Below are 27,919 nucleotides of genomic sequence, written 5' to 3'. Positions count from 1 at the left end.
CTCTAAAGATGTCAATGAAATTAGCATTGTTCCCAGGTGTGGACTGTAGGCAGAAAATAATTCCACGGCCTCACCAGGACTGGCAAGTTAAAAACAATCATTCTCCTCTTTCTTATTTCCCACAGAATTATGTATCGTTCTATTTTGTTATGAAAACTATCAATATGTTTCCTTTGTGGTTCCTTGCATCTCTTTCCCAGTCATAATTATGTCACTCCAGGACTTTCTTCTGGTACCCTCACATTTTCTCCCCAACACTCTCACATTTACTAGTATGAAACAAGCAATGCTGTGCTGCCTTTGGCTGGCGCTGTTACAAGGGGTGACACAACTCAGAAAGTGTTCCTGGAAAAACATAACTTCCTTCTCAGTTTTACTCAGAAGGCTTGCTAGATTAACTGGGTGTATACAATCTGAAATTGTCCAACTGCAATGTCTTTCTCCATTGCCAGCAGCTGGTCTCAGTCCATTTTGCCAGAATTGTCACTTCTTATTTATTCGCATTAATCACCAGAATCAAAAATATTGTATTTCTATTCAGAACTAATTTAGTTAAGAGCCCACTAATTTGACTGAAGTTTTCCCACTACTACTCAGGTTTAAAGTTTTTTATTTGTAATCTGGTGATAAATGTAGAGTGAAGACGTTAGAGTCAGGTCAAAGGGGCATCATTGGAATCTCACTGAAAGCGAAGCCAGACTGACTGTACTCTCTTCCATTAATGAAATTGAAGGGAGAGTTGAACAGGAGAAAATGCAAAAGAAGAGCATATTAGAGATACGTAGAAAAAATAAAGATTAATTACTAATTACTTCACAAATGAAAACTACGAATAGTGGAAATCAGGCAATATCTTTGAACCACAATTGAGTTAAAATCTCAAGTTAATGACCTTGAATCAAAACTGATTAAAGTCAGCCCAGGACATAAACACCTTTCCTCTCTCTCCATGAAGACTGTTTATGTACATTTCCAGTATGTTTCATCTTTTATTTTACAATATTTAACAACTAGAAAGAAACATTGGATTAAGATTAAGAGTGAAAAATAATAAGTAAGTTTAAATGGAGGCATGACCTCCACACAGTTTAAATTGTTTCCTACCTGGGTTGGGCAGGTTGATTGGCATTGCAAGGATGAACCCCCCCCCCCCACAATGTTTGGGACAAAGACCCATCATTTATTTATTTGCCTCTATACTCCACAATGTGAGATTTGTAATAGAAAAAAAAATCACGTAGTTAAAGTGCACATTGTCAGATTTTAATAAAGGCAATTTTTATACATTTTGGTTTCACCATGTAGAAATTACAGCAGTGTTTATACATAGTCCTCCTGTTTCAGGGCACCATAATGTTTGGAATACATTGGTTGCTGGGTGTCTTTTTCCAGGCCTGTATTGCAGCCATTTTTAGCTTATGCTTGTTTTGGGGGCGAGTCCCCTTCAGTTTTCCCTTCAGCATATAAAAGGCATGCTCAATTGGGTTCATATCGGGTGATTAACTTGGCCACTCAAGAATTGACCATTTTTTAAGCTTTGAAAAACTCCTTTGTTGCTTTAGCAGTATTTTGGGGATCATTTCTTGCAGTAGAATGAACTGTCAGCCAATGAGTTTTGAGGCATTTGTTTCAACTTGAGTAGATAGGATGTGTCTATACGCTTCAAAATTCATTATACTAATACCATCAGCAGTTGTATCATCAATAAAGATAAGAGAGCCAGTACCTTCAGCAAACAGACATGCCCAGGCCATAACACCCCCACCACCGTGTTTCACAGATGAGGTGGTATGCTTTGGATCTTGGGCAGTTCCTTCTCTCCTCCATACTTTGCTCTTGCCATCACTCTGATATAAGTTAATCTTCGTCTCATCTGTCCACAAGACCTTTTTCCAGAAATGTGGTTGCTCTTTTAAGTACTTCTTGGCAAACTGTAACCTGGTCATCCTATTCTTGCGGCTAACCAGTGGTTTGCATCTTGCATTATAGCCTCTGTATTTCTGTTCATGAAGTCTTCTGCAGACACTGGTCATTGTGCAGACACTCTATCTCATATGGTTTCTTTGAATTTCATTAGCACATATTTGGTCCTCATGTTGATAAACAGCAATAAAAGTTTCCAAAGGTGATGGAAAGACTGGAGGAAAGACTAGGTGCTGAGAGCTCTCTTATACCTGCATTAAGGAGGCAATGAAACACACCTGAGCATTTCCAAATGTCTGTGAAGCCATGTGTCCCAAACATTATGCTGCCCTGAAATGGGGGGGGGCAATTCATAAAATCTGACAATGTACACTTTAACCACATGTAATTTCTTCTATTACAATTTGTGGATTACAGAGGCAAATAAATAAATGATGGGTCTTTATCCCAAACATAATGAAGGGCACTGTAATTGTTTCTTCTGCTGTTTAGTACCAAGCCTAATATTTAAAATTAGGTTTACTGATATATTAATAAGCAATTGCAGCAACTTCATGAAAGTAAGATTAAGGCTGTGCTGTTATTTCTGCAAATATATGCACCATGTATGGTTATTTGCAATTTGTTATCACACCACTAGTGGTTGGATAATTGATGTATTACAAGCGCACCCATTATGGGGAGATACGATCCTAGAAAATTATCCATATTGCAATTTTCCATAACATAGTCTTGTGTTCTGCATTCATGTCAAGAAACATAATTAAAAAAAAAATTATATTGTGTTTATTTATCTACTTTTTCCCCCCCACACATTCCATAGGTGTGAATTTTGTCCCAATCTCAAATTTTTTGGTAGTGATTTGTGAAATATATAAGGGCAAATTTCTGTCACCCAAGTGGCTGTAGCACTGGGAGGTTGCCTATAACTAAAATTTGCTGTATTTTTTGCTTAGGATTGTCAGGGTTTTCCTGTGTGCTAGCCAGTGAAAAGGCCATAACAGCAAGCATGGCAGAGAGACCAAGGATGGAAAATATCACCATTTTAAAATCTTCATCAATTTTAAGATCTTCCATTGCCTTTCTCCTCCTGTACAAGTCACACTGCCCAACAAGCCTTCTTTAAATCTGCATTCCTTCAATTCAGAATATGTTTCTAATCCCCAACTTTAATTTTTTTTATATTACTTCTGTTGATTACCCTGATATGTATCATTATGTTAATTGCATTATTAACAGACATAAGATCGCAAAATCACATTGGATCATAAGCTCCAATTGACTTCAGGAAGCAAAGCAGTACACACACCCCAAAGTAGAGATGGTGGAAAGCTTCAAGCTCCTCGGAATAAATATCACAAGCAATTTGTCCTGGATCAGCCACATTGGACAAGAAAGCACACCAACACCTCTATATCCTTAGAAAATTTAGGAAGTTCGACATATCCCCAAAGACCCTCACCAACTTCTACAGATAAGCCCTAGAAAGCATTTTATCGGGATGTGTCACAGCATGGTTTAGGAACAGTTCCATCCAAGACTGCAAGAAATAGCAGTGAATTGTGAACGTAACCCAGACCATCGTGCAAATCAACCTACTTTTCATTGCCTCCATCTACACTTCACACTACCTCGGCAAGGCCACTAGCATAATCAAGGACTAGTCTCAACCCCTCCCTTCCCGGTCACTCCTCTTTTTCCCTCTCCTATCAGGCAAGAGATACTAACGTTTTAAAAGCCTCCAAATTCAGGGACAGTCTATTCCCAGCTGTTATCAGGCAACTGAACTGTCCTCACACCTGCTGAAGCGTGGTCTTGACCTCCCATCTACCTCATTGGAAACCTTATAACTATCTTTAATTGGATTTTATCTTGCAGTGAATGTAATACCCTTTACCCTGTATTTGTAAGATGTGGATGGCTTATCTGCAATTATGTATAGTAATTTCAATGACTGGATAGCACGCACCTAAAATAAATTTCACAGTACCTCGGTACACACGACATTAATAAACTAAAATAAACTCTGCCACACCCTGGTCATCCAACAGCAGACTCTGTGCAAGGTGCTTGAACTATGAATCAGCAATCAGATATCCCCCACTATTTCTTGGGCCACTTTACTCAAATTGCCCACCTTTGTGTTCATGGCTAAAGATTCAGCAACTTATATGAGAAAACTCAACCTTGAGAAAATTTGATATCTTACACCGATCAAATATATATATATATATATCTATACACACACACACACATATATATATATCAAAATTAAAAAGCATTATTCAACTGATTACGCCTGTATAAATGGTTTCTGAATTCAATGCATACATTTTCAGAAATATTACCTTTCAATTTCACATTCCTTTCCAACCTTATAACCTTTATCTTTAAAACTGTGCGGCGTCCATGTCAGAAACACCGAGGTAGGGGTTCGAGGATCTATTGTTAACTGCGGTGGCTTGTGAAGATCAAGATGACCTAAAATGGCATGACAGTTTGCATGTCAATACATTCTCCATACTTAAGCCATTCATTCTGGAATGAAAATAATTGTTTAGGTTTCAGCTTTCAGTACAAATAAATTCGAAAGCTGATCATACCATTTGAGTAAACAGTCTGTAATTTCATCCTTTCTCTTATTAGGTAGTCCTTGAGGACCAAACAATTACCCATCCTCAATGACTTGGCACATATCCTGTTCTACCATCAAGCAAGGTTCTAATTCTTGTTTAATGACGAACAGCAAAAAGCATGCCAGGAGCAGCAACGGGTATCGATGAACATTTTAAAACAATGTGATGAGGCTACGGCATAGGAGTCAGTGCATACCAAAATGCAGAACAACAATTTCCATTCATACAAAATCTTTACCAAAAAATGTAAAAAAAAAAATTACTGATACTGGAAACCTGAAAACAATTCCCTTCCAATGAAGGATTACAGACTAGAAATGCCAACCGTTTCTCTCTCCAGAGATGGGACTCGACCTGCACAAAATTTCCAACACTTATGTCTATGTTCCAAAATTTTTTTACAGGAGTTTTATTAAACAGCAATTGTTGCCAAGCTTGTTAAGGAGATATTAGAGCAGATAGCCAACCAAAGGGGCAGATTTTAAGGAGTATTTTAAAAGGCAGAAAGAGTTAGTGAGGTTTGGGGGGGGGAATCCCAGAGTTTAGGCTCTTCACAGCCGACGGCATATCTGCCAATGGTTGAATGTACAAATGTAAAGAATCACCAGAAGCCCAAATTAGAACAGTGCGCACATTTCAAAGGATTACGCCATTGAAGGGTTTGTAGAGAATTGGAAGGTTAAAGGATCTGTAAACAAGGATAAGGAATTTAAAATTGTGACATCGACAGTCAGTTCATGCAAGAGAGATAAGTAAACCCAGTTGGACCATTAGGAGCAGAACAGCAAGTTCTGGATGATGTTAAGAACCAAGAACAAAACAATGTCATGGCTGAAGATTTCAGATATTAATAATGCCTCAAAATTGTAGCTTTGGCTGAGCTTCAGATTGATACAAATCAGATGATTGAGTTAGTTGATTGAGAACAAAACCTAATTAGTAGCTTTAATTTTCTCACTATTGTTGGAGGAGCTTTCAGTTCTGCTAGTCCTGGATACAGGTGGGGGTTTATGGGCAGATGGCTGGACAAAGGCCACAGAGGAAAAGACATAAGTTGTAAAACAAAATGATTGAATTGTTGTGAATTGTGAAGCTTGAAGAAGGAATGCAGGTGGAAGGCAAGAGAGAGGAGTGAGATAGGTGAGAGTCCACGTGAGGCACAGAGGAGAGAGGGGCAAAAGGGATGGGGGAAGAAGGGAGGGGGGTTTATAGTTAGAGAAATTGGAGAGCTCAATGGACATACCATTGGCTTGTAACCTACCAAAGCGGAATATGAGGTGCTGTTCCTTCAGTTTGCATATGGCTTCAGTCTGGCAATGGAGGAGGCCCAGGACAGAAAGGTCAGTATGGGAATGAGAAGAGCAAAAATGATTAGCAATCGGAAGATCTAATAGGCCTCGGCGGGTTGAGTCAAAGTGTTCGGTGAAATGGTCACCAAATAAGTTACAGGGGAGTCCTTGTTTGAATGTCATGCAAGTTTATGGTGGTTGAGATTAGTTTTGTCAATTTGCAGATGGAGCTTCAGGAAGTTTTTTGGAGAAAGTTAGCAGGGAACAGAATATGTATGAGAAATAGAATGGAGCCAAGGAAGATTTGAGAAACATCTGAAGTTAATTGAGACACAAAAAGAGTAACCAATAATGGTGATTCAGTTGATTTTGTAAGTTATGTATGGAATTGTTCCATCTGGCTAGATAATGGCAGAGAGCTATTGGAATATCATTATGTGACTCACCATGACAAAAGGATATCTGTCAAGGCGAGTACAACTAGATTAGCTTTTGTATAATCATGTGCGATTTTGTGTGACCAGAGCATTTAATAATGTAGATGGAGCAGAAACCTGATCAGACAGTTTCAAATAAGGAGTTCTCTGTAAAATTGACAAGGGCTTTCAAGGATAGAAGATTGGATATTTCACAATGGCTATAAAAATGGAAGATCGGTGCTGTGGAAGGTTTTTTATTAAAGATGGTGAATAGCTAAACCTGATGTGCACCTCTATTGCAGTTTGGCTTTCTTGTTCAAAGAATGGATGGCTTGGCCTATGGAAGTAGTTAAGGATTCCAAAAATATATGCTTTAATGGAAACAAGGTCAAAAAAGCTTGATACAAAGATTCTGTTGAACTGATTGGTTGCCGATCAGTTCAAAGTTCTAAAGGCATGCCAAAACCGGTTCTGATAGGCAGAAGATAGACACAAAAAGCTGGAGTAACTCAGTGGGACAGGCAGCATCTCTGGAGAGAAGGGAGGGGTTCTTACACATATCGTCTCCAGCTTTTTGTGTCTATCTTCGGTTTAAACCAGCATCTGCAGTTCCTTCTTCCACATTTTAACTGATTAGCAGATATTTAAATAATCAATTGGAGAAAACCTTTCTGGGGACCCAACTATTGTGGATCCCAGTCAACAACTAGTTCTATTCACTCCTTGTAATGCAAAGCATAGGAATGAATGTTTCCTATGTTGGTTAATTTTGTAGTTAAGTGTTCACTTTGTAAATAATTGGCTCACCCATCTGAGATCAAGGTGAGGTGAAATTTTATCTCTCAAAGGATCTCGTCGAGATGGAAAGACATTCTTGCCATAGAGGGAGTACAGAGAAGGTTCACCAGACTGATTCCTGGGATGGCAGGACTTTCATCTGAAGAAAGACTGGATAGACTCGGTTTGAACTCGCTAGATTTTAGAAGATTGAGGGGGGATCTTATAGAAACTTACAAAATTCTTAAGGGGTTGGACAGGTTAGATGCAGGAAGATTGTTCCCGATGTTGGGGAAGTCCAGAACAAGGGGTCACAGTTTAAGGATAAGGGGGAAATCTTTTAGGACCGAGATGAGGAAAACTTTTTTCACACAGAGAGTGGTGAACCTCTGGAATTCTCTCCCGCAGAAGGTAGTTGAGGCCAGTTCATTGGCTATATTTAAGAGGGAGTTAGATGTGGCCCTTGTGGCTAAAGGGATCAGGGGGTATGGAGAGAAGGCAGGTACAGGATACTGAGTTGGATGATCAGCCATGATCATATTGAATGGTGGCGCCGGCTCAAAGGGCCGAATGGCCTACTCCTGCACCTATTTTCTATGTTTCTATAAGTCTTTGGAACTCCCTTCCTCAAAAGCCCCAGTGAATTTTAAAATGTTTTTTGATTGATTAAAAGAAACAACCCTTTGGTCTTCCAAGTCCACACTGACCAATTCACACTAGAGCTATGTTATTCCATATTCTCATCCACTCCTTAGACACTAGGGGCAATTTACAGAAGCCAATCAACCTACAAATGTGGGAGGAAACTGGAGCACTCGAAGGAAACCCATATGCTCACAGGGAGAATGTGTGAACTCCACACAGACAGCATCCGAGGTCAGGATCAAACCTGCGCCACTGTGCTGCCCCTACTACTGTGCCATCTTTTCAGGCAGATGTATATATTTCCTTGATAAGCAACGTACGAAAGCTTGAGAGTTGACAGGAAATCAGAGTGAGGTTACAGTCAGATCAGTAATGATCTTATTAAATGCCAGAATAAAATTGGGTGTTCCTCATTTGTACGTAAATATCAAATTGCAATTAGTTTCTCTTGGGAATCCACTTTTGTCGGCAAAAAATTTATGATCAACATTATTGGAAATATTATGTCGAATGCTACAGGTTTAATGTTGGGACTAATGGATGTAACAATGTATTTTTGAACTGTGACATTACATTTAATCAAGTTATTATCAAGAGAAAAATTAACAAATACAGCCTGGAAATAGCCATCAATGATGTTGCCATACAAATATGCAACATCTTAATTGCTCTCCAGCTGCATGACATCTTCGCAAAGCCAATAACAACTCTGATCATGGTGTGCAGCACTGTGCGATCCAAGAAGAATGATGTTCGGCAACAGAAAGAACCATGATTTCTATCGTGCAGTCAAAGAATTAAAAAGCTTTTTTATTGATACCCAGGATTCCTAGCACAACACATGCCCTCATAAATTAGAAGCAAAAGCATTAGGGGTGAGTAATATGAGTCTAGACAGATTGTATTATAAATTCAAAAGACCATAAGTACAAAGATTAGTGATTAGTAAAGACTTCAAAGGTTACGGAGAAAAGGCAGGAGAATGGGATTGAGAGGGAAGATTAGATCAGTCTGGATCGAATGGCAGAGCAGACTTGATGGGTCAAATGGCCTGATTCTGCTCATATGTCTTATGAACATGATGGAAGGAAAGGAAAATCTTCCATGTTACATACAGGCACTTGAGTGAAACTGTTAAATGAACAATGCATAAGACAAGCCAAAAAAAAAATAAAGTTCTGTCTGAAATAAATGCAATTTAATATGAAGAGCTTTACTTGCTGCTTCATTTCTACATTGCTCATAAGGTTTTGCGATTTTGGCTGTGAATAAACTTGATGTGATATCAGAGCACATGGATTTCACATGGATTATTCAAATTGAACCAAACTAGAATTTTTAAAAGCTGACATGTGTTTTCTTCTGATTTTCTATTAGCCTCAAGCAACTGCAGTTTCTGGCATACTCTTGTGTACATGCAGGCTTGAACAGATCGGGCAAAGAAAGAGGGCAGTGTACAAAATGTATAGAATGTGGTAGAATTTCAACTTTAATCATACTCAGTCAGAAATAAAATTCCGAACCTTTACATTTCTTCCCTAAGGCAGCGTTGTTCTGCTCAGCCACTGGATGAACTGCAACAAGATACTTGGGATTGAACTCTAAAACAAACACAAATTAAGGCAATTGAATATATATATATATATTTTTTAAATCACAACAGTTATTTCACAAATCAAATGTGTTCTTAATCAAAGATATTACATTTGAATTGGGTAAGGAACCCTTTAAAAATTCAAGATTATTTTAATTATCCAAACACTAAAGAATCCTGTGGTGAGGGTCACCATAAGAAGCTGGAGTGCATACATGAGCATTGGCAATGCTTGCTATTTCTTTGGTTCATATTGACTCACAAGGGAGCAATCCCATTAGTTGCATTCCACTTCTCCTATCTCTCTGCATCCTGCAACATAGTCTTTCACGTGTTATCATCAACTTTCCTTTGATTCATTAGGCCATTTACCTACACCAGGGGATAAATTAAAGTAGCCAATTTATCTATCAGTGTGTTTTTGAAGATGAGAGCAAATCAGAGCATCTGGAGCAAATTCACACAATCACAGACAAAATATGAAAACTCTGCATTGACAGTAGCCAAGTTCAGGATCAAATCCACCTCTCTGAAACTGTGACACTTTGCTACTAACTACAGTGCTGTTATGCCCTGCACATGACATCGAAGAGCACTCAACACTAATCTGACAGCAATTTAGAGCACAATACTCAAGGATATTCAAGGATAATCTTCCTTCTCCACTTTGAGCATCTGTGTATCAGATTCTATGGAACCATTACGGGTGATGCATATCTTCATGAAGGCTTCCCATGAGAAAGTTGTAAATGGAGACCTTGCTTTGGGGTCTAGTGTTTGGCATAGTAGTGACATGACTTATCCAATGAAGCTAACTAACTGTAACAAGGCCTCAAAGGTAAGGATGTTGTCCTGAGTGATGTCAATAACAATGGTTTTCTCATCAATCAAGTGAATTTGAGGATTTTGTGGAGACAGCAGTGATGGCATTTTTCCAGTGCCTAAAGATAATCCAGGTCTTATAAGCAAATAGAAAAGGCAGGCATCATTGTTGCCTGGTAGGCAGTAAAGCTTGCACCAGATCCAAGGTTTTGATAGTCCAATACCCTTTTCATTAAGTGATCTAGAAAATCATTGAATTAATAATTTAATTAATTAATAATTCTATCTTGATCAGTGACGATTCTTTACATTTAATTATTAATTCATACTTTTCAAAGTGGCACATATATTGAGCAAAAATATAAATTCTCTCTGAGACTGTATAATTTGGATTAAAAATTAGATCAAACAGTTGGCATTTTCTTTTTAACAAAGGTGTTTTAATTGGAATCAAAATACCAAAGTATAAAGCATAAATATAAGGATTTTCATCTTGCAATTTTATTCTTATGCCATTGACATGCCCCAAAATGAAATGGTTGCCAGAGATTTGTTATTCGCCATGTATTTCCCATACACACGTCCCTATGTGACCTTGCACATTCACACATCCCCAAGTTCCAACATTGGAAAAAGAGAATAATTTCACAAATGTTTCATCTGTCAATATATCAGCTACTACAAACAAAACAATAAAAATAATACTTTGAAAATGGTGATATTATGCATTGGACAATGCAGAATCAACTGAGAAACAATCAACAGTCTTAATGCATTAGTAATAGCTGTAGAACATGTTTATTTATTTCATAAATTATATTTTCCTCTTGAGAATTGATTGGCTGAAAGCCTGTTGGCACTGTGAATATGAATACATTGTATGTTCAACACATCGCCAGGTCTGAATCAGTATTCTTAGGTTCATATTAAAAATAAAAACATCCAGATGCATTTATTGTTGCTTCCTTTTACTACCCACTTCAATAAGACTGCATAACTCATATTATCTTCATTCCAAGGAATCATTTGATGTTATTATCCTGTGTAAGAAATTACAGAATTTTGTTTGTACATATTTAATACAATCTAGCCATTCTTGTAAACTGTTTGCAGATATTTGGTTCTTCAAACAAAATTTCTGACTCCAAGTTGGAAGATCAAAACCTGCAGCTGTGAATGATTAACTATTTTGTTTATGTACATATTCCATACAGAAGGGTCTTTGATTATCCTGCTGTTAATTTGAATTATTTTTTTCTTTTTTAAATAGTTACTGCTTAAAGCACCAACTTTTACCAAAACTTATTGAAACTATCACTTACATTCCCAATGCAAACTTAATTTTTTTACTCATTTTCCTCCACTGTTTACTAATTATCTGTTGATACTAATTCAAGAGAATGAGCAATAATACTGTTCAATGATAATCTTTGGCAATCAAAAAAACTGCAGATGCTGAAATCTAAAATAAAATACTCGAAACACTCAGTGAGTCAGTCTACATCTATGGGAAGAGAGTTATTTTTCATTTTGGAATGTTATCTGTATGAATAATTATTTCACCTCTCCACAGTATTGTTACTGAAAGGATGCAAGGCACTGATAAGGTATAAGCTATGTTTTTTTTTACCTCAATACTCAACTACCTTAAAACAGCCTGATTAAAATTCTGGTAATTTGTCAATAGGGAAAACTCATGAACACTTCGGAAGAGGCTAAATACTCCGGTGAAGTAAATCAACTATTTTGCACATTAATTACTATTTACCAATAGTTTCACAATTGTTAACATAAATAACTTAAATAAGATTTACGTCATCACAATCTGTCCCCAGTTGTTTGCTAATACTGCTCCAAAACTCTGTGAATGGGGGAAAATAAGAGAAACAACAGTCTTTGATATTCTTCTTCACTTTAGAAGGACACGTTACATATCTCTCCAATGTAGCAATATCTGGAACTTTCTTTGCGTTCACTAAATGTGTTCAACACGGCAATGCCCCTATTAAACTGCCCCTATTGACCTGACAGTATTTTATCTGTGATTAGATATGTTTATTTAATCATTGATACATATTTGTTTTTGTGACAAGGGAAAGGTATTTTACTTGAGGATTCAGGTCAATTGTCCTTACTCTTTTCAATAAAGACTGAAAATATTGCTCACTAATTATGTAGGTTAAAGGCCTTCCAAAATGCTTATCATTTAATTTCTTCGCTTTCTTCAAGATGAGCCAGTACATGTTGAGTCATCGTATATAATCAGAAAATCATATCCTCCAGCTTTATAGGTATAGCTTTAGGACTTCAGGAATAGTCAACATTTTAATTGACAATATTTGCCTTCCAAATTACAATTAAAAAGAATTTTGAAGTCCTTCAAACAAATAATTCAGGACTTCTTCATCGTGGTTTAATTTTTGGTTCATGTAAAGTAAAATGCAGTAAAATACATTTTTTTTGAACATCTGGTTTATTCAAAACATTAGGCCTTAATTTGCTGTCAAAATAGACTAATAGTGCACATCATTATTTATGTAACATTGTTACAGCAGCTCCAAGACCAAATCTGGAAATCCATTTTTTTCAAGTGGCATAGATCGAGCCATTAGCTGCACGAAAATGGCCATTATGTAATTTAATCTCACCAATGAATAAAATTAAAGAGTGTGAAGATTCTGTGGTTGAATATTGGAGTTAGTCTGAAGTGATGCGAACTTTTGTTATGGGGCTTTTTTTGTTAAATCTGGATCTTATTAGGTCTTAGATTATTTTAACAATATGCTAAAGTTTAATTGCTATCAATGAACCTACCATGTACAGAAAGTTAATGGTTAAAAATGTGACCTTGTTTCTGTTACTGCATGTTTATCAATTTGTACATCCATAACCATGCATGGAAAAAATCATCAACTGCAAACCAATCCTCAATCTAACTGCAGATGCCATTCATTAGCTTGCTAGGGTCAATTGGCTTCCATTCTATCTCCCAGCGCCCCAAAACAGATGGTGCCTGAGGAGTAAACAATCAAGTGTAAAACACATTAAAATATCCTGTTTATAAAACATTCACCCAGGAATATGAAGTATTCTCTTTACATGGGGCTCCCTTTAGGATGAAATATCTTATGGCAAGTTGTGCCTCAGTATGTAAGTGTTTTTGTGAAAACATTCAGAGAAATACATTAAAACTAAATTAAAATTGTGGGTTCTTCTCAGTGGAGAATAATTGATCAAAATAAACAAAAAAATTGAGTCAAACTTCAATTCACTTCTAAGCAGATTTGTACATAAGGTCATCCCAAAACATAAAACAGAAACCATTTGTCACTTTATGAGCGATCAAGTGATATTTTCCTCAGGTATCAAGTGACAAGTTCTCATAATGTTTTAACATGTCAGTATAGTGCCAAAAGGGAAATAGGGAGAGTTGACGAGCACGCATATCTTTTGTACAATGTCATTGCACTGGTGCACAAATGGTTTTAATTGCCCAGACTTTAAGCAAAAACACATGAATTAGAGTTCTTACCAACATCAACTTCGATTGGATCTCCATTGACAGGGAGCGTGATATTCTGCCTGGAGAATCGACCACCGAGTCCAAGAACATAGCCTTGAAGCTTGATGACGGGGCTGGTGCTAAGATATTGCAGAACAATACTGTCATCCTTTGCAGTAATCCTCACTTTTAAGCTTTGTCTTTTAACTGGGGACAAACAAAAGGAAATAGGTAAAGTAAATTTGCATGTGGAGGGGGAGTACAAAACCCACTGGGCAGAACGGAGAGATAAATTCAAGTAAGAGGAATACATAAATAACTTGGAAGTTTCTGGACATATCTGTTCATTTTATCTAGGGGAAGTTCAAAAGATATAGGAGTAGAAATAGGACATTCGGCCCATCAAACTTGCCTAATCCTTGCTATTAACGATATAAATTAACATAGCAACCCAAGCCTCTACTAAACAGGAGTCTGCAAATTAGCCGAGGGACAGGAAATACAAAATGACTCTTTAAAGGGGATCCTTCTTGATGTGTCATGATGCTCGAGCTTCGCGAGTCTCTCGTTACTTGCATCTGTTGAAAAAGAAAAGTGCAGGTAGCCGACAAAATTCGCACACTACAACTGCATCGGCCAACATGGTTCTTCGACTTGAAAAGGGAAATGCTCAAGTAGTCGAGCGGCGTCTGCGGAGAGAGAGAGAGAGAAGGGATGTTTATGCATGAGATCGATACCCTTCAGTCAGAATTGAAGCTTTAACTCTTAGTCTTTCCGCAGACGTCGCCTGCTCGGCTGAGCATTTCCACTCGGAGATTCCCCGTCACGATGCAGCGTCTGTTTGCGATCTCGGAAGGCTGCATGTTAGCTGACATCAACTTGCAGCTGGAAGTCTAAAACTATAATGGAAAAGCAAAGACAGGGCAAAAGCAAATATTGGCATGGGGTAGTAAAGAATGGCAAACGGATTTTATAAGTATGTAAAAAAATGGCTAACTGGGTTCCATCAAGATGGACTTAAGACATGGACACAAGACATAAGTCATGATTGAAAAAATTCTCTTTACTTGACTGAAGGAATGCTGTTTCATCAATAAGAACATTTACTCTGTCCAGAATAAAAGCACATCTTTGGTTTTTCCCCTATTCATCATCATGGCTCCTGCATTATTAACAAAATGCATTGCAACAAACAACCTCGGCTTCTGAATTAACACCTTCCAACTCTAGAGTAAAGCAAATATTCTATAATTTATTTCCCACTTAATACTAACACAATTGTCAAATTAAGAGTGCAGTAATAAACATTTTCTCTCTTTTATGATCTGCATTGCAAAAGTTGTGCGTACGAAGGATATGCAGATGCTGGTTTACACCAAAGATAGATACAAAATGCTGGAGTCACTCAGTGGGACACGCAGCTATTCTGGAGAGAAGGAATGGATGATGCTTCGGGTCACATTACAATAACAAATGGTATTTGCATAAAAATGTCTTAAGAAAACAAAGTAACTAAAGAGTTACAACATCTTCATATTATTTAAACTTTTGAGTATTTATTTAATTCACAGACTCCTAAAAAGGATGTACTTTGTCATTGCCATCTGCATTGATGTATGATATATGATATGTATGATATATCGAAGAGATTTTGATTTCCAAACCCTTCCTACTTTTACTTATTATTTTTCATCTCAGAAATTCTTAAGAGCAACTATTTAACGATATTATTTTAATAATAGAAACATAGAAACATAGAAATTAGGTGCAGGAGTAGGCCATTCGGCCCTTCGAGCCTGCACCGCCATTCAATATGATCATGGCTGATCATCCAACTCAGTATCCCATACCTGCCTTCTCTCCATACCCCCTGATCCCCTTAGCCACAAGGGCCACATCTAACTCCTTCTTAAATATAGCCAATGAACTGGCCTCAACTACCCTCTGTGGCAGAGAGTTCCAGAGATTCACCACTCTCTGTGTGAAAAAAGTTCTTCTCATCTCGATTTTTAAAGGATTTCCCCCCTTATCCTTAAGCTGTGACCCCCTTGTCCTGGACTTCCCCAACATCGGGCACAATCTTCCTGAATCTAGTCTATCCAACCCCTTAAGAATTTTGTAAGGTTCTATAAGATCCCCTCTCAATCTCCTAAATTCTAGAGAGTATAAACCAAGTCTATCCAGTCTTTCTTCATAAGACAGTCCGTACATCCCAGGAATTAGTCTGGCGAACCTTCTCTGCACTCCCTCCATGGCAATAATGTCCTTCCTCAGATTTGGAGACCAAAACTGTACGCAATACTCCAGGTGTGGTCTCACCAAGACCCTGTACAACTGCAGTAGAACCTCCCTGCTCCTTTACTCAAATCCTTTTACAATGAAAGGTAACATACCATTCGCTTTCTTTACTGCCTGCTGCACCTACATGCCTACCTTCAATGACTGGTGTACCATGACACCCAGGTCTCGCTGCATCTCCCCCTTTCCCAATCGGCCACCATTTAGATAATAGTCTGCTTTCCCGTTTTTGCCACCAAAATGGATAACCTCACATTTATCCACATTATACTGCATCTGCCAAGCATTTGCCCACTCACCCAGCCTATCCAAGTCACCTTGCAGTCTCCTAGCATCCTCCTCACAGCTAACACTGCCCCCCAGCTTAGTGTCATCCGCAAACTTGGAGATATTGCCTTCAATTCCATCATCCAGATCATTAATAGGAATGAAAATCCATATTTGCTAGAAATGTTCAACAATTACCCAAAACGCAATAATTTGTTTTAGCTTATGGAGTCAGGTTCACCCCATGGATGGCAATCCGCCATTGGAACACCTCCTTGCTTTCAAATATTAAAGTAGTAGGTTAATCATTCAAAAGCAATCCCAGTAAATGATCATTGCAATGCTTTCAAATCTTCAAGGTGTCACATTTTATAGATTCTGTGCAGCAAAGTAGTTGCAGACTTAATAAAATAATAATTAAAGCTTTGTGTTTTACCATTGTCATCACATTGGCTTTATTAGTGCTAATACAGAGCTGTTAATGACTGTTTAATATCACGTATAATTCCACAGGGGCCAAATTAAAGGGGAAAGGTAAGAACACAGGAAATGTAAATGGAAGTAAATCACATTATCTCGCAAGGTTGTTCTGCCTTTCAATAAGATCAAAGCTGGTCCAGTGCCTTATTGCCATTCACTCCTAATTTCCACATCTGTTTTCCTTCATGTCCAAAACTTCATCTATGCCAGCCAAAAACGGAGGTACCACAGCCTCTGAGACAAAGAATTCCAAAAATTTAAAGATACTTATCAGCCCCAATAGCAAACCACTTGTCTTCGGATCATGTCCTCTAACCTCTCCATACTTTTGTTCTTTCAGTCTCTCTCAGAATCTTGCATTTCTCATTTGTCTAAACTCAAGGGAGTGTAAGAAATTATTATTCCATCTTTCTTCATAGGATAACACCTTCATCAAAAGAATCGATAGAGTTGGCGAATAATGTGAAATAGGAAATGATTGAAAATACATACTGGTAACACAGAGAACGCTAATCATGCACAGTGAGTCAGGCAGCAATCATGAAGAGAGACAAAAAGCTATCATTTCAGGTCGATATTCCTTCACCATAATATCCTGATGTAAGATTATTGCCCTGAAGCATACTCGATCCACAAATGCTGCCAATCTTGCTGAGCATATCCGCCAATTGCGGTTTTGTTTTTGTCTCTTTAGTACTGTTGTTTTCCATCTTTAGTACTGTATGCAGCATACAAATGAGAAAATAATTGCCTATTTTTTTTCTCTTATGTGGCTATCCGCATAGTTGAATATTTAAAAGTTGAAAAACATTTTGGTTTTAGGAGGAATGCAATTCAAATCAGATTAATTATTTTTTAAGACAAACCGAATAACAGAGCAAACTGTAAGGCACATGACATGTACATGCTTTTTTTTTTGCTGGAACAATACTTTTTGGGGGTATATGGAGTAGAAATGAGACCTAACCACTTTATCAGTTCTGGTATTGAGAGCACAGAATCTGCATATTTCTGCTATGCAACGGCTGCATTAGTTTAAAGCTACGAATGTGAAATGCCAGCTCAAGCAACTTTTGAAAGTATCCTTCCTGTATCCATTTGAAACAGCAAACAGGAAGAAAAAATGACATTATCTACCTAATGCCACTTTATTACATTTGTTACACCATTCCATTGATCATTCACAAGTCAAAAATGGACGACAGATGGCGCAATGGGCTAAGTGTTCGGCTGGCGACCGGAAGGTAGCCGGTTCGAATCCAGCTTGGAGTGCATACTGTCGTTGTGTCCTTGGGCAAGACACTTCACCCACCTTTGCCTGCGTGTGAATGTGTGTGAATGTGTGTGAATGACTGGTGGTGGTCGGAGGGGCCTTAGGCGCAGATAAGCAGTCACGCTTCCGTCAGTCTGCCCCAGGGCAGCTGTGGCTACAGAAGTAGCTCACCACCACCGAGTGTGACTGAGGAGTGAATGAATAATGCGATGTAAAGCGCCTTGAGTATCTAGAAAGGCGCTATATAAATCCCATCCATTATTATTATTAAAAATGAAGTCTTCTCTATTCCTTAATTGTATATTATAGAGAAATAATTGACAACACCAATGCAAGTGAGAGATCATAGTGGCCTAGAATTTCCACAGTGTCTGCTGACTGCCTTTAAAATATTGCCTTGTGTGCTTATGATACTTTTGGTTAAGGGCCTGTCGCATGGAAATTTAATAGAGCCTAAATGCCCCCGTCCCATTTAGGAAACCTGAACGGAAACCTCTGGAGACTTTGGGCCCCACCCAAGGTTTACGTGCGGTTCTCGGAGGTTTTTGTCAGTATGGTGAATAGGTTAGAGTTGGGGAAATTGTAGAATTCTAGAATGTAGAGTTTTAGAGTTAGAATGCAGGAATTAGGTCATAAGTGATTCAGGCACAGAAATCTTAGAAATTTTAAGCATTGACAGGATAGGAAATAATGGGAGCCAGCGGGTTCCTGGTGGGAGACCGCTTTGCGGGGCACCGGCAATGGCGACTTCTCCCGCCCGAATTGCGGGGTTGAAAGAGGGGTTGGAGCAGGGCCTTACATCGCCCGGCGCGGCTTTAAATGGCCGCGGACTTGCTAGCGCCCGCCGGGGGCTTTGACTTTGACACCGGGAGTAGAATGGAGAGCAGGGGAGAGACAAGACTTTGCCTTCCATCACAGTGAGGAGGAGATTCACTGTGATGGATGTTTGTGTAAATTGTGTTGGTGTGTGTCTTGGTTATTTTCTTGTATGACTGCAGAAACCAAATTTCGTTTGAACCTCATGTGAGGTTCAAATGACAAATAAATGGTATTGTATTGTACAGATGATAGGTGAGTATGACTTCATGAATCATGAAATAAACAACAAAAGCTTATATAGATTAGAGTTTGTGAAAAGTGGAACATAAGCAAAAAAGAGAGCACATGAGTAATCGTCTGTAAGTCTGCTGACATGAACACAGCAAAGTACAGTACAGGAACAAGCTCTTAAGCTCATAATGTCTGTCAGGACCATGATGCCAATTGAAGCTGCACATCTGCCTGCATGTGGTCTGTATCCCTTGTACCTTGTAACTTGTGGTCATCACTTCCAAAGAGTCCACCAGGGACTATACTGGAAGTTGGACAATTTATACTGGACAATTTTTACATTTATCAAGTCAATTAAACTACAAACCTGTACGACTTTGTAATGTGGGAAGAAACTGAAGATCTCGGAGAAAACGCAGGTCACGGGGAGAACGTACAAACTTTGTACAGACAGCGCCTGTTGTAGGGATCGAACCCGGGTCTCCGGCGCTGCATTTTTGCTGTAAGGCAGCAACTCTACCATCCCTGCACTCTGTCTGTTCATGTTTCTATCTAAATGCCTCTTAAACATTGTTATCATGTCTGCTCCCTCCAGCACCCCTGGCAGCATATTCCAGGCACCTGCCATTCTCTTTGTAAAAATAAAACTCCTTTAACCTTCCCCCCCTTGCCTTAAATCTATGCTCCCTATTATTTAGTTAACACTCTCTTATCTAGGCAAGATTCTGGTGAACCTCTTCTGCAACCTCTCCAAAGCTTCCACGTCTTTCTGGCTAATGCTTAAAATTATGAAAGCAAGAATGGACTGGTTTGGAGGGTTATGGAGCAAATGCAGGTAAGTGGGACTAGTGTAGCTGGGGCATTGTTGACCAGTATGGGTGAGTTGGGCCGAAGGGCCTGTTTCCACGCTTTAGATTCCAGAGATACTGCAGTTGTATTTCAGTGGGCGGTGCGACTCTCGTCAGCAGCGGCCTCTGCAGTCCGTCTGTCTTTTTGTTATTTTTTGTCCCGTTTTAATGTAGTTTTTTTTTTTTTTGATGATGGTATGTGTGTGTGTGTGGGGTGGGGGGGGGAAACTTTAAAAAATCTATCCCCTGCGCGGAGAACCCGACCTTTCCCTGTTGGGTCTCCGTTGTCGTTGGGGCTGCACCGTTCTTAAGATAAGAACGTCCTGGGGCTCCAGTCACGGAGCTGCGGAGCTACTCACCATCACGGAGCTGGCCGAGTCCGGAGCAGGAGGAGCGGTGGTGGCGCGCTGCTGCAACCCGACCCTCGGAGATTCGGAGGCTTACCGCAGGTCTGGTGGACAGTGACACCGGGAGCCCGCGGGTCCCTGCTGGGAGACTGCTTTTCGGGGCTTCCGCAACGGCGACTTCTCCCGCCCGAGTAGCGGGGTCGAGGATGACCTGGAGCGAGGCCTTACATCATCGCCCGGCGCGGCTTCAACGGCTGCGGGACTTTGCCAGCGCCCGCCCGGGGCTCCAACAACAAGACCCGGAGCGCGGCCTTGCATCACCCGGCGCGGCGTTAATGGCCGCGGGACAATTGTTATCGCCCGCCGGTTGGCTCTGACTTTGACTCTGACATCGGGGGGAGAGGAAAGTGCAGGGGAGAGATACTTTTTTTTGCCTTCCATCACAGCGAGGTGGAGATGCGCTGTGATGGATGTCTGTGTAAATTGTGTTGTGTCTTGGGTCTTTTTTTTCTTGTATGTATGACTGCAGAAACAACATTTCAACATTACAAATAAATTGTATTGTATTGTATTGTATTGTATCTATGACTATATGACTCTAAGCCCATAAAACCATTCTTTAAGCCAAACTATCTACTTGTATTGCTGTTACAGGGAGCTTTGTACTTGTACCCTTAGATCGCACTGTATATCAATGCTCGCACCTAAGCATACTGACATGTACTGTATATTTTTTATATTTCACCCTCACAATTTCCCCACCCTCACCTCACATTTCTTCAGGTCTTTTAACTCCTCTCTCTTTCTCAAAATTAAACGTGTAGCCACGGTGACTCACTTCGGGCCCCAGCTGCAGTATGCTGCCTTTTTGCTGTTTAAGTTGACCAGTCCTTGGTCCAAACATACTCTGACACCAGCCCCCAACTCTTTCACCACAACATTCATGACTGCTTCAGACCCGTCTCCTGCACCTGTGCAGCTCATTGACTTTTAATTAACTTTACCACTAACTTCCGCCTCGCCTGCAGATTCACTTGGACTATCTCTGATACCTCTCACCCTTTTGTTCAAATCACTGTCTCCATCACAAGGAACAGACAATAATTGACTGACGTTTACAACATGCCCACTAATTTCCCATTAGCTGGACTACACCTCCACCCACCTTGACCCTATTCTCAATTTCACTGACTCCACCACATCTGTTCCCAAGATAAGGCTTTCCATTGTAGGACTTTACATTGTAGGAATTTACTTTCTTAAGTAAATGTGGATCCCACAACCACATCTCCTCTGTCCTGTGGTTCTGCTCTTGCTCCCCCCTCCCAACAGATAGAAGGCTAGAGTTCCCCTGGTCATTACATTTCAACCCACCAGCCTCAGCATCCAACATATCATTCTCCAACATTTCTACCATCTTCAAAGGTTTCCCACCACCAATCACATCTTCCCACCCCACTTTTCTCTGTCTTTCACAGAGACCGTTCCCTCCACAACTCCGTGGTACAGCCATCCCTTCCCACCTAAACCACCTTCTCCTAAGGCACTTTCCCCTGCAGTCGCAGGAGATGCAACACCTGCCCCTATACCTTCTCCAAAGTACCATAGCAGTCCACCCAGGTGAGATAGCGGTTTATGTGCACATTTTCTCACCTAAATGTCAATAATCAATTTCATTATCAGGAACTATGTCAGTCATATGGCACACAAATATCTTGGCTGCTTTCAAAGGAAAGGTATAAAAACACCAGCGGCATAACCAAATTAGAGTTAAGCTTTGTTTGCAAGTATTGAACAGCAATATTAACCTGGAATCAATTTATAAAAGAAATAATCTTAAATTATTTAACTCTTTGAGGTAGTAGCAGAACATTTGACTTGAAATTAAACCAGGAATGCTTCGATTCTTATGAAACTAAAATTATAGAGGTGACAAAAATAACTGCTGAATATAAGAAGTCTTAAAAGATTCTTGATAAGTAACTCTACTTATTCTCATTGCATATTAGTATTGTTTCTAAAAATGAAATGTTTTGGATAAAGTGTTGAAGCCAAAAAGGATAAATAATTATTTGTGAGAGTTAATTTAATTGCACAAAGGGATTGTTGTTATCATAGACCACAGAAGAGTTGGATCCCTTTCAGTGAGTGATATAAAGTGCTGAAGTAATTCAGCGAGTCGGGCAGTATCTCTGGAGACCATGGATAGATGACATTTCGGCTGAGTCTGAAGAAGGGACCCAGCCCAATACATCTCCAGAGATGCTGCCTGACCTGCTGAGTTACTTCCACAGTGATTCTCGGCAAAGGATCGCCCGCTCCGTGATGGTAAATCTGTGCCGTGCTTGCGGCTTGAAGCTCCGGGTCAGTCTCCAGGAAAAGACGCACCAATCCAGTTGTTAGGCCGCGGGGGGGGGGGGGGGGGGGGGGGGGGGGGGGGGGGGGGTGGAGAAAGATCACATCTCCGTCAAGGTAAGTGACTGAAAAAGGTTTCCTCCTATTCCCCCTACCCCCCCCATAAGACATACCGAAAAAACATTAAAACATACATTTCAGACATACTAAAAATAACAAAAATTCGAAATAACATACAGGCTGATGGCGAGGCTGCCATCGGTGCCACCCGATGGAATATTCATATTCGTATAGAATATTGTATTCAAATTTGTCATAAAAAGTTTGGTTTTAGTATTTTGTCATGAACATTATGAATAAAGCAATGAGGAATCTGTGATTGATAACAAATAAATAAATCTAGATCATAACTGTGGCTGTTTATTCTTCTTGAAAAATTTGTCAGCTAAAATTGCATCAAAATCAGACATCACCCAAATTACAAACTCATGTGTGAACATTTACCCTGGAATCACATCAAAGTAACAGTCCTTAATTGTAAGTAGTTTTCTTCATTCTGTGTTTATCCACAAATAGTTGAATTCAGCTATTAAATTCACTGTTTAAAAAATGTGGAGCGTGCTGATGGAAAGGCAATATGACTTGAAAGCTAGTCAGCATTCTATTTCTAAATGGAATGGTGAGAACTTGTAGGATATTTCCAGTAGGAGATAGATAGAGGCCGTGCAAACCGGGTGGCGCCGTACGATGGCAGCCTCACCAACAGTATGTCTGTCCTTTCTCTTCTTTTGTTGCTTTTAGTCTGTTGTTAAATATATTTTAAGTGTATCTTTAGTTTTGTATGGGGAGGGATGAGGGAAACCTTTTTTAATCTATTTCCTCGACTGTATCGTATCTCAGTCTGCACTGTGGCCTAACATCGAGGAGCTGGTGGCCTCTTGCTGGGGATTGACTTCGGGAGCTCCAACCGCAGGAGCCTGTGGACTTCACATCGTGGAGCTCACAGTCCCTTAGTTAGGGAACGACTTTGGGAGCTCCAAGCCGCAGGAGCTTCGACCGCCCCGATCGCGGGAGCGTCGATTGCCCTGACTGTGGATGGTTTGACTGCCCCGTCCGTGGGAGAATAAGGAGGAAAGAAGATAAGACTTTATTGCCTTCCATCGCTGTGAGGTATGTGGGGGAGCCGATGTGGTGGATGTTTATGTTAACTTTTATGTAGTTGCTTTTTTGGTATGACTCTATGGCAAATCAAATTCCCGGAGCTGGGGGCAGCGGAGAGACCCGGAGCTTGGAGCCAGGCAACAGGCGGTGGAGCTTGGGGCCGGGCAACAGGCAGCGGGGAGCGGGTGCATCGGCCACGGGCAGCTGGCAGGTGAAGATGATGGGCATTGCTCCTAGTCTTAGCCGGTCTAGAGTAAAGCCTGAGATCTACAAGTCTATTGACGGTAAGGTTATTGTTGAGGACGAGGATTTTCTTGCTGCAAAAGTTAAGATATTAAACCAGGATGAGATCGTACTTTTGGCTGCGAACACTTTTGATCCTGAGTGGATAGAGTCCACAAAAAAGTTCAGTTTGAACTCTGCCCCACTACACAGTGGAACATTTCCCATAAAGGGGCACAGAAAAATGTCAACAAAGAGTTGCCTTAGAGTAATGAATGAGTGTGGGGGAACACTCCCAGATTTGTCTCTCATTACTTGGATAAACTGCCGCCAGTGACATTTTCTAACATGGATGTCTCAATCCTACTTGGAATGGAGCAGCTGAGGTCTGTTTTATGAAGCATGTCATGCAGCTACAGGCTGATGTAAGCGAAGATTTTCGTGCCATCACAGCGCAGGGGATAAAGCTTGCCGCTCAGTTGTTGATAAGTGATACACTAAGATTCTATATGTATTTTATGGTGTTTTTATATGCAATGTATTTCTATGTAATGTTGTCCCTTGTCTGGACCTTCAGTCCGAAATAAAGTTTATTATTATTATTACATACTTGGCTAATAAATGAATTACAATACAATTACAATTACAATACAAAGATTTTCCTGAAGGAACAAGAAATCAAGGTTTTGGAATTTAGAAAAGACTTGTGAGGTCGAGATGACAGTGTGGATCAATTTTTATGAAACTTAATTAAAATATGTTGGATTTAGATATCGTTTGAGAAATCTAAAACCATATTCCAGTGCAACATGAAAGAATAGTTTAATAAAGCTCTATTTGCCCTCACAGATGGTTGCTAAAGACCCAACAAAATTATTTGGAGGAAGAGCAAGAGAGTTATCCCCGACTTCCAGAGCAGTGAATTATTCTCTGATCAGTGTTTCTAAAACAGACCACGTGGTCATTGTTGCATTGCTGTTGGTGTGTGTGTTTTTATTTGATCACTCACAAGATATGGACATCACTGGCAAGCTTTTACTTGATAACACTAATTATCTCTGAACTTAAGACTCAACTACATTGGTGGGTCTGGAATCACAATGGAAAAGAATGGTATTGTCAATGGTATGGTAAGAATGGTATTGTAAGGTATTGGCAAAGAATGGTATTGTAAGACAAATTCTCACACATTTCTATCGCCTTCACAAAGAAAGACAAAAATGGTGACTAATGTAAGTGATTTTGCCAGGACAAAAAAGTTGCTGCAGATTAATACTTCAACAAAAATATCCAGGTCATGACCTGTAACATTTGACATACTCTGTGCAATGTTAATAGGCCAATTGGTTGCAGAATACCTCTATCATGGTCGCGGACAAAAGACCATCAGATACCTAATGTTAATTCACCCAATAAGATACCTAAAACAAGCTAATTCGGAAAATCATTTGGGAAACTAGACTCCAGTGGAACAATAGAACAATAGATAATAGGTGCAGGAGTAGGCTTTCGGCCCTTTGAGCCAGCACCGCCATTCAATGTGATCATGGCTGATCATCCACAATCAGTACTCCGTTCCTGCCTTCTCCCCATATTCCCTAATTCCGCTATCTTTAAGAGCCCTATCTAGCTCTCTCTTGAAAGTATCCAGAGAACCGGCCTCCACTGCTTCTGAGGCAGAGAATTCCAGAGACACAACTCTCTGTGTGAAAAAGTGTTTCCTCATCTCTGTTCAAAATGGCTTACCCCTTATTCTTAAACTGTGGCCCCTGGCTCTGGACTCCCCCAACATCGGGAACATATTTCCTGCTCTAGCTTGCCCAATCCCTTAACAATCTCAAAGCTATCAAATAAAATTTCACTCGACTTATTCTCCATGATACTTGATAATTTCTGCCAATTATAAACTTTCTCTCCATTTTTGGAAATGTCCTCCCCAGCCAGGATGATTCTGAGTTTCCTTGTTAAAGAACAATTACAAGTTCATATTCACTACAGGTATCAGTAATCAGTTCTACAGAGCAATATTCTCCTCATATCTAGCCAAAGTATTTTATGATGATTTCTCACATCACATAGCCTAAATAACTGACCTATGATAACTGACCTATCCCTTTGTCTTTAATTTTCTTAAACAACCAACAAGATATGATTCTGCAAACTAAACATCTTCACCTCTTTCAATCTATCCGTATAATTAACCACTATTAAGATCTGACTATCTTTTACTGAACTAGTTTTAGAATTCTGTCAATCACAGTGTGATCTTCAGATCTACATGAACCAAGTGGTGGTTTAACCTTGTTATGTTATATTTGTTGTTGCAACACCATGCAAGAGGCAAAGCAAGACTACACACTGTGGATCAGAAGAAACAGTATAACTGAAACTTTAGCAATGCTTTTGATGATAGATGCTGATCATTCTGCTGAGCATTTACAATATTGACTGTTTTTTATCTAGAATTGAACCCAGTCCTATTTGCCTGCAAAAAGCCTGTATCCCTCTATGCCTTTCCTATCAAAGTACTTGTCCAAATGCCCTTTAAACACAACTGTATCTGCTTCTGCCACACATCTAGCATCCCATTCCTGGTGGGGTGGAGATTAACTAAATAACCCGTCCAATTAGTGTGAAAAACATACTTATTCGATCTTCTTTAAAATTTATTTCCTCCCACCTTAGACCTTTGTCCTCTAGCTCTGAAAAATCTTACTCTAGGAAAACCTTCTCTATCCTTTCCCTGCCTCTCATAACTTTATAAATCTCTGTAAGGTTCTCCCACAGCTTCCACGGCCCAGTGAGAATAAACTCAGCCTAATCAATCGCTCTTTGTAACTACAGTCCCACATTCCAAGCAAAATCTCTTTTGCACCTTCTCTATTGCCACCACATCCTTCCTGTTGTGCAACAACCATTAAGGTTGATATCCGTCTAATGACATCAATTTTGTTAGCCCTTCCATACAGGTTTAAACTTCTAATTTATCAACTCTGATATAATATTGTTCATGGTACACTTTCATTCAAATACTTTTTTCATTGACTATTACACAATAGTTGACGTTACCTTGATAAAATCTTAATAAGCGAAAGGACTGCAGAGTATTAGAGGACATGCCATGACCCGTTGAGCAAATATGTCAGCTAAGTTATTCAAAATAATACATTTTCATTCATTCAATTTGCATTACTTTTGGATAGGTGTTTTTCCTTGTCATGTGCAACTTGTCATTTATTTATATGCTGATAATGAGAGCTAATTATGTTTAAATTGCCTATCTCTGGGCATTTTGAGACATGTAGCACAGCTTCAGGCTACTACAAATGAAAGCAAATCTAATTTGGAGTCCCAGTTACAGGATTATCTTAATAAATGCTTTCAGAACGTTCTGCAAGAAACTTCATGTGAAATTATAATTTAAACTATTTTATTAAAAAAGGAAATCTTCAAAATATGCTGTTAACAAGCCAAAACATTGTGTATAAACTGATCAATTCAACTTGCAATAGCACGTTTTGGATTCCAAACAGTAATATTGGAACAGAGAGTGTTGAGGGAAGATATACAGTATACAAATGTAAGAGAGAGAGGTGACACAGGGGCTGGTAGGTGAAAGGTAGAAACAGAGGAGGAAGAGGAGATGATGGGCAGGTTGAAGGCAGGTGAGATAGGGGGAGGGGGGCGTGTTGAGGCAGAGGTTGGTAGATGACACATAGAAAGGGTGGGGTGGAGATTAACTAAATAGAACTGGGTTGGAGAGGAGAATGGACGGATAGAGACTTGGGTTGGTAGGTGATAGGTGGAACCAGACAAGGGAGTGATGTTGAGCACATGGAACCAGGTGGAGGAGAGGGCAAGGATAAGAAAGGTGAACCAAAGGAGAAGAAAACCATCTAGATAGTTCTGTTAATGATGGAACCAGATGGGAATGGGAAACGACGGTAAGCCCAAATGCAAACTCAAAGAACAACAACGGTCACGATGGCACAGCGGTAGAGTTGCTGCCTT

At 39.6% G+C, this 27,919-nt stretch overlaps 1 protein-coding gene across 6 annotated transcripts in view; it reads right to left on the bottom strand.

The window, feature by feature from the left end:
* The window catches only part of LOC129702901 (mucin-2), a 239,405-nt gene that overhangs the window by 181,647 nt on the left and 29,839 nt on the right, over positions 1-27,919 (bottom strand). For all 6 annotated transcript variants that reach the window (XM_055644987.1, XM_055644983.1, XM_055644980.1 and 3 more), the window contains exons 2-4: positions 13,638-13,814; positions 9,213-9,290; positions 4,272-4,404 (exon numbers count right to left, since the gene is read on the bottom strand). In XM_055644987.1, the coding sequence (XP_055500962.1) occupies positions 4,272-4,404; positions 9,213-9,290; positions 13,638-13,814 (388 nt within the window). The remainder of the gene's footprint in view (positions 1-4,271; positions 4,405-9,212; positions 9,291-13,637; positions 13,815-27,919) is intronic.

Source organism: Leucoraja erinacea, chromosome 13 (assembly GCF_028641065.1).
Source record: "Leucoraja erinacea ecotype New England chromosome 13, Leri_hhj_1, whole genome shotgun sequence".
In the NCBI taxonomy this organism is placed as follows: domain Eukaryota; kingdom Metazoa; phylum Chordata; class Chondrichthyes; order Rajiformes; family Rajidae; genus Leucoraja; species Leucoraja erinaceus.
Note: the sequence above shows the minus strand (reverse complement) of the source record. Positions and strands in the feature narration are given on the sequence as shown.